Source organism: Tachysurus vachellii, chromosome 2 (assembly GCF_030014155.1).
Source record: "Tachysurus vachellii isolate PV-2020 chromosome 2, HZAU_Pvac_v1, whole genome shotgun sequence".
NCBI classification, from domain to species: domain Eukaryota; kingdom Metazoa; phylum Chordata; class Actinopteri; order Siluriformes; family Bagridae; genus Tachysurus; species Tachysurus vachellii.
Genome location: NC_083461.1, coordinates 28,643,493 through 28,650,992, shown reverse-complemented (window position 1 = coordinate 28,650,992; position 7,500 = coordinate 28,643,493). Strand labels below are relative to the sequence as shown.

The window sequence follows — 7,500 nt, the reverse complement described above, 5'->3', positions numbered from 1 at the left end:
ACTACACTATAGTGTGTTAGAGTATTGTGTTAGAATTATTCAATAAATGGCCAATATTAAGCTAATACACACACACACACACACACACATACACACACACTTACACACACACACAAACTGTAATCTCCTGATCAATAACTGAGTAGCTCATTTTAAAGCCATAAACAACAAAAAATAATCTGAATCGATCTTTAATTGTATATAAAGCAATCGCGTAAATCCAGGCGTCATTAAACTGGCGTTAAACACCCGCTCCTTAGAGCCGAGCTGAAACGATACACACACAATGTGTCCAAGCCAGCGTGATTAAAAAGCCCTCAGCGACCATGACCTCTCACCCGCTGACCCCAAACCTACTCCGTCATGTTGAGAGGAAATTAATTAGAAATTTTCACCAATGGTATCACATCTCCCATCTGCACACAGCAGGGGAGGAAAATAATTAATCAAAAAAAAAAAATCCTCTGGTGTTCATATCACTTCCTGTTGAGATTGCAAGCACTTCCTGTACGTCTCATAATTTACACCACTCACCATCCATAAGCTCACATACATGAGTGAATTATTGTAGACTTGAGATCACTAGACACACACACACACATACACACGCATACACAGTAGGTTTTATATGCCCTGCTGTAGAGTACAATTAATACAGTTACAATTAGGAATGAAAGAGAGCGAAAGAGAGAGAGAGACACAGACACAGAGAAGTTCAAGAAAGAATAAAAGGTAATCAAAAGAAAGAAATCAAGACAGAAGGAAAGAACGAGAGATAAAATAAAACAAAACATTCGAATAAAAAAAATTTGAAAAAGGTGAGAGAACTATTGTTTTGTGTTATGTTAATTGATGCTGCTGATTGGTCAGGTTGTTATGACATCATCAGCTGTGTATGTGTGTTTGTGTGTGTGTGTGTAACTATGACTACTGGAGTAGTTATGGAGTAATCATTGACTCTGTGTGTATCAGATAAAAGAAGGATCAGTACATTGTGTGTGTGTGTTTGTGTGTGTGTGTGTGTGTGTGTGCGTGTATATCACCGTTATTATCCAGTGCTGTGTCAGCTCATCTATTCTTTACTCCATCCATCTCTTCGTTCATCTTCTAAATGACAGGAGAGGAGGAGGGATGAAGAGGAGAGAATGGAAAGATACACACAAAAGTCATCACAGGACAGAAAGTACTTGTAAATCAAATGTAAAATCTAAAAAGTCCAATGAAAAATTTTAGGATATTATAATATCATAATAATATAATGAATAACATAATTTAGGAAAGTTTTATTTTTATTAAACTGACCCTTTTTCTTACTCACTTTTTGAGAATTGTCATTTATAGTCATGGTAATAATTGTTAAAAGATTATACTCTTCTAGTTATGGATGCTCGTAGAAACTGATGGAATTTGACTAGAATCGGTAAAGATCACATTTTAAGTGGTGGGCGGAGTTTAAATCGGCATTGAATATCTTAATGAAGATTCACGATCATTCAAAATTATGTCCGATACACAAAAGAATCGAGGATAGTTCAAGCTGCAATACGTACTTGCTAAAAATTGTCATGATTTATAAAATTATACTTTGTAGTAATTATACTGCTGTAGTGAGGCTCTATTATTGTTAAAAAGCTTTCAGAAAAAGAGAGAGAGAGAGAAAGTGAGAGAGAGTGAGAGAGAAAGCGAGAAAGAGAGATAGAGCGAGAGTAAAAGCGAAAGTGAAAGCGAATGAAAGCGAGAGAGAGAGAGCTAGAGTGAGAGCGAGAGAGAGAGACAAATAGAGATAGAGACTCAGGCCTGTAATCCAGAGTTTAACCTATTAAACAGAAGGACTCTGGCCCTCGGCACTTACCATTCCTTAACCTTTAACATCTGACCTTTGACCCAGAAAGAAAGCGAGAGAGTTTAACCCCCTTCACTGAGTCGGAGAACGAGGGATCAATACTTAAGGAGAGAAAGAGCGAGAGGGAAAACGAGGGAAAAAATCAATCAGGAGGCCTTTGTCTAGTCGCGTGTTGGGTTTCTCTCCATCATCACTCTTTACTAATAACACCAGCAAGGTGCACTCTAATTGGCCGAGAGCAAGACAGTCCATGTTAATCATAAGACAAGGATTCAAGCTTTACTCTTGTTATAATGTTAAAGAATCTGCTATGATGCATGATTTCGATGCCTAAGACCACAACTCAACATTTAACGATACTTCTGAATCTTCTGCTAGATGATATGATACGATACAATATGATATACTATACTATAAGAGACAAAACTATATGATATGATACTATACGATACTATACTATACTATACTACTCGTTACGATACGATACTATCTATATGATACGATACAATACTATACTATTCGTTATGATACAATGCTGTACTATATGATACGATACTATACTGTACGATACAATATGATACTATACTATATGATACAATACTATACTATACGATACGATACTATACTATATGATACAACACTATACTATACGATACGATACTATACTATATGATACAATACTATACTATACGATATGATACTATACTATATGATACAATACTATATGATACGATACTATACTATATGATACAATACTATACTATACGATACGATACTATACTATATGAAACAATACTATACGATACGATACTATACTATATGATACAATACTATACTATACGATACTATACTATATGATACAATACTATACGATACGATACTATACTATAAGATACAATACTATACTATACGATACGATACTATACTATATGATACAATACTATACTATACTGTACGATACTATACTATATGATACAATACTATACTATACGATATGATACTATACTATATGATACAATACTATATGATACGATACTATACTATATGATACAATACTATACTATACGATACTATACTATATGATACAATACTATACTATACGATACTATACTATATGATACAATACTATATGATACGATACTATACTATACGATACGATACTATACTATATGATACAATACTATACGATACGATACTATACTATATGATACAATACTATACTATACTATACGATACTATACTATATGATACAATACTATACTATACGATAAAAAACAATACTCTATGATACAATACGATACTATACTATGTGATATGATACGATACTATTAGTTACGATACAATACTAGACTACATGATAAAATACAATACCATACTGATATGGTATAACACTACATGATAATATACGATACAATACGACACGATACTATTCGTTACGATACTATACCATGTGATACTATACTACTGTACATGATACGATACGATACTATACGATACAATACGATACTATACTTTATGATACGATACTATACTATATGATACGAAACGATATGTATGATACAATTTCTGTACCGCTGATTAATTTGTGACCAGTCCGACCCATGGGGTATTTCTGAGTGACAACACTGAGATTATTTGTGTAGAAGTATCAGGGTGGATCACCTCTCTACCCTGTGGACCAGTTGTTTCTTTATTTTTTGAAAGGAATTATTTGAATTAATTCTGTCACTTCAGTCAATAGCTTATTAATAGTTTTGTTTATTTTTAAAAACATTTCTTTTATTAGTTCATTCTAAAATTCTAAAATGTCTTATTTTTAATTTTATTTCCTAACATTCCTACTTTACAGGCTTCCTATTTCCACACCTCCCTACTTCAAAAAGTCAAACTAGCGTCTCTTATTTCTGAAGTAAAATATTCCTCGTGCGCTTATATATCAGTAAGCAGTTTAGCGAGCACTCAAATGACACGAGTGTGAATACGTGTGTAAGACTGATGGTGTGATTATAATAACTGCTCCCTACTTCCTGTTTCCCTCCGTCTTTAAGCCTTTGCTGTGGTGATTGCAGCACCTCCTCTTTAATTAGCACTGATAGAGAAACGCGTAATTACGCCAAAACTTAAACCACCTCTGACACACTGCAGAAACCGGCGAGACGTTCAGCTAATCTGGATAAAAAATAAACACGTCACAGGCGAAGTAACGAGCCATCAGTCATCATCAGCCCTGTTTATTTGTTTTGGGCCAACCAGGGCAGGGAAAGCCAAAATGGTCATGATGAAAAGGAGGAAATACAAGTGATTTATAAAGCAGATGGAACTACCGTTCTTCTTTGATCAGAGAGAAAGAGGAGGGAAAAAGAAAGTGAAAGAGACAGAAAGAGAAGGAAGGACTAAAAAAGTGAAGGAAAAAGAGAAACACAGCTTTGAGAAAATTAACAAGACACAATGTACAAAAGGAAACGTGGCACTTCAACTTATATTAATAATAATAATAATATTTAATAATAATGATGATGACAATAATAATAATAATAATAATATTAAATAATGATGATGATGATGATGATGATAATAATAATGATAATAATAATAATATTAAATAGTGATGATGATGATGATGAAAATAATAATAATAATAATATGACAGTCTGATACATTATATAAAAGAGAAAAAAAAAGAAAGGAATATATATTTCCTGTTTCTTCAGTATTTTATAATATAATATGTAATAGTAATTTGATATTTTCACACTTTAAAAATGTCTCCTAACAACCATTCAGTGGTTTTTCTCTGAATTTCTGTCTAGTCTTATATCATGAAGCATAAATCATATAATGACTAACAGTCTGGAAATATCGAGCATGTGTCCAGTCATGTGACCAGTCTGACACGCCACACACACACACGTCAGTAATGTATGATTGTGTAAATCCTAATCTGTACTTGAATCTTTACTCAAGTGTGTGTGTGTGTGTGTGTGTGTGTGTGTGTGTGTGTGTGTGTGTGTGTGTGTGTGTGTGTGGTTAACATGCCTGACCCATGTTCACAGATCTTATCTAGTGTAAGGTAAACACGGACCACATGCGCATGCTGAACACACACATTCCTGTTACGTGATGACATCACTGCGCACTGGTTCTGGTATGTGGTCCGGTTCTAGAGCTCTTCCCTGGTTCTCACGTCACACAGACGATGCAGCAGCTGAACGTGTTCACTCTCAGGAAGCTCTTTTATTTTTGCACACCTTAGTATTTTATGTGTCAGTATGATTGTGTGTGCGCTGGCTGTTCTGTAGTGCTCTTCTCTGCAGGGGTCTCAGGGAGTGTGTTAAAGTTTTAGTGCACTTCCTGTGTGGATGTGAAGAGCCCCCTGTACTCACATAGCTCACTCCACAGGGTACAGAGTGAGTTAAGAGCCTCTCAGTGTTGGTGCACTTTTACTGACTTTACTGTTAAAAACACTGACGACTGAGAGATTTATAAACTTATACACACACACACACACACACACACACACATACAGTACAAACACATACACAAACTCACGCACACACATACAAACACATGCACAAACTCGCACACACACATACTGTACACATACAAACACACACTCACACACACACACTCAGAAATACACACACACACAAACACACTCACACACTTACAAATACACACTCACACACAAACACACACACACATACATATTTCTAAATGTGGAACTACTAGCTACACTTTCTTTCTTTCTTTCTTTCTTTCTTTCTTTCCCTGAGACACACTTCTTATTGAACAAGTGAAAACACTGGGCACGACATGAACCTTGAGTACCTGTTTTTCCTCCCTGCTTGCCTCAGTTCTCAATGAGAGAGAGAGAGAGAAGCTCTCATATTCAGTTCCATAATTCAGAACCTGTGTTTAACTTTCCTCTCCATCTCATCTGTTCGTTTATTTTCATCTCTTTCTGTCTTTTTCATTCTTTTCTATTCTATTTTATTTTATGCTTAAATAAAAAAGCTTTTTTTTCTTCCCTCTATTGTCTCTCTCTTTCTTTTTGATTGCGTCTGTATTTTCTGACTCCTTTCCCTCTGTCTGTAGCTGTGGAAGATAAAACAGGAAAATGTTTCATCCCTAAAAATCGATTGTGATTTCCTCTCCTCTCCTGGTGTAATGACCTGGGTTGAAAGGTCGCGGTCAGAGTTCAGAGGTTGTAAATGGCTGCGTGTATCGTATTATTGGTCACGATGCTATAAAACCGTATCACACTGCTGCAGAACAAGTGTTTATAATCCTGTAACAAGCCACAAGATCATTAAAAGTAGTCTGATCAGGAAGAGAGAGAGTGTGTGTCTCTTTAATTAAAGAATAAATCGAACATCTGTAACAGTGAGACACCGAGTTAGCACTTAGTCTTTCAATAATCTAGTCTTTCTTATTAACTTTGTGTGTGTGTTTGTGGTGTGTGTTTGTGTGTGTGTGTGTGTGTGTGTGCGTTTGTATGTGTGTGTGTGTGTGAGAGTGTGTGTTTGTATGTGTGTGTGTGCACATGGGTGTGTGTGTGTGAGAGTGTGTGTTTGTATGTGTGTGTGTGTGTGTGTGTGTGCGTTTGTATGTGTGTGTGTGTGTGTGTGTGAGAGTGTGTGTTTGTATGTGTGTGTGTGCACATGGGTGTGTGTGTGTGTGTGTGTGTGAGAGTGTGTGTTTGTATGTATGTGTGTGTGTGTGTGTGTGTGTGCGTTTGTATGTGTGAGAGTGTGTGTTTGTATGTGTGTGTGTGCACATGGGTGTGTGTGTGTGTGTGAGAGAGTGTGTGTTTGTATGTATGTGTGTGTGTGTGTGCACATGGGTGTGTAATCTGTGTTCTGTTTCTGTTTACAGGAATGGCAGAACTCCATCCAGAAAAATGCAGGTTTAGCCTTCATCGAGCTTGTTAATGAGGGAAGGTAAGTCATTCAGTGACTGAATATCTAACTGTTAAAGGATTTGTTTTCATCATTAAAGACAGAAATGCTTTAATTATGGGGTTTTATAGACAAAGGCAAGTAACTGTCTGATTCTAACCTATAAATTGCAAATCACTGTCTAATCTTAATCTGTACAATAATGACAGGTAACTGTATAATCTTAATCTGTACAATAAGGACAGGTAACTGTCTAATCTTACTCTGTACAACAAGTACAGGTAACTGTCTAATCTTAATCTGAACAGTAAGAACAGGTAACTGTCTAATCTTAATCTGTAATGTGAGGACATTTAACTGTCTAATCTTAGTCTGTACAGTAAGGACAGGTAACTATCTAATCTTACTCTGTACAACAAGGACAGGTAACTGTCTAATCTTAATCTGTAATGTGAGGACATTTAACTGTCTAATCTTAATCTGAACAGTAAGAACAGGTAACTGTCTAATCTTAATCTGTAATGTGAGGACATTTAACTGTCTAATCTTAGTCTGTACAGTAAGGACGGGTAACTGTCTAATCTTAGTCTGTACAGTAAGGACAGGTAACTGTCTAATCTTAATCTGTAATGTGAGGACATTTAACTGTCTAATCTTAATCTGAACAGTAAGAACAGGTAACTGTCTAATCTTAATCTGTAATGTGAGGACATTTAACTGTCTAATCTTAGTCTGTACAGTAAGGACGGGTAACTGTCT

At 35.7% G+C, this 7,500-nt stretch overlaps 1 protein-coding gene across 2 annotated transcripts in view; it reads left to right on the top strand.

Annotated features, from left to right (window-relative positions):
* The window catches only part of lrba (LPS-responsive vesicle trafficking, beach and anchor containing), a 167,748-nt gene that overhangs the window by 56,916 nt on the left and 103,332 nt on the right, over positions 1–7,500 (top strand). For both annotated transcript variants that reach the window (XM_060864169.1, XM_060864168.1), the window contains exon 35: positions 6,719–6,783. In XM_060864169.1, the coding sequence (XP_060720152.1) occupies positions 6,719–6,783 (65 nt within the window). The remainder of the gene's footprint in view (positions 1–6,718; positions 6,784–7,500) is intronic.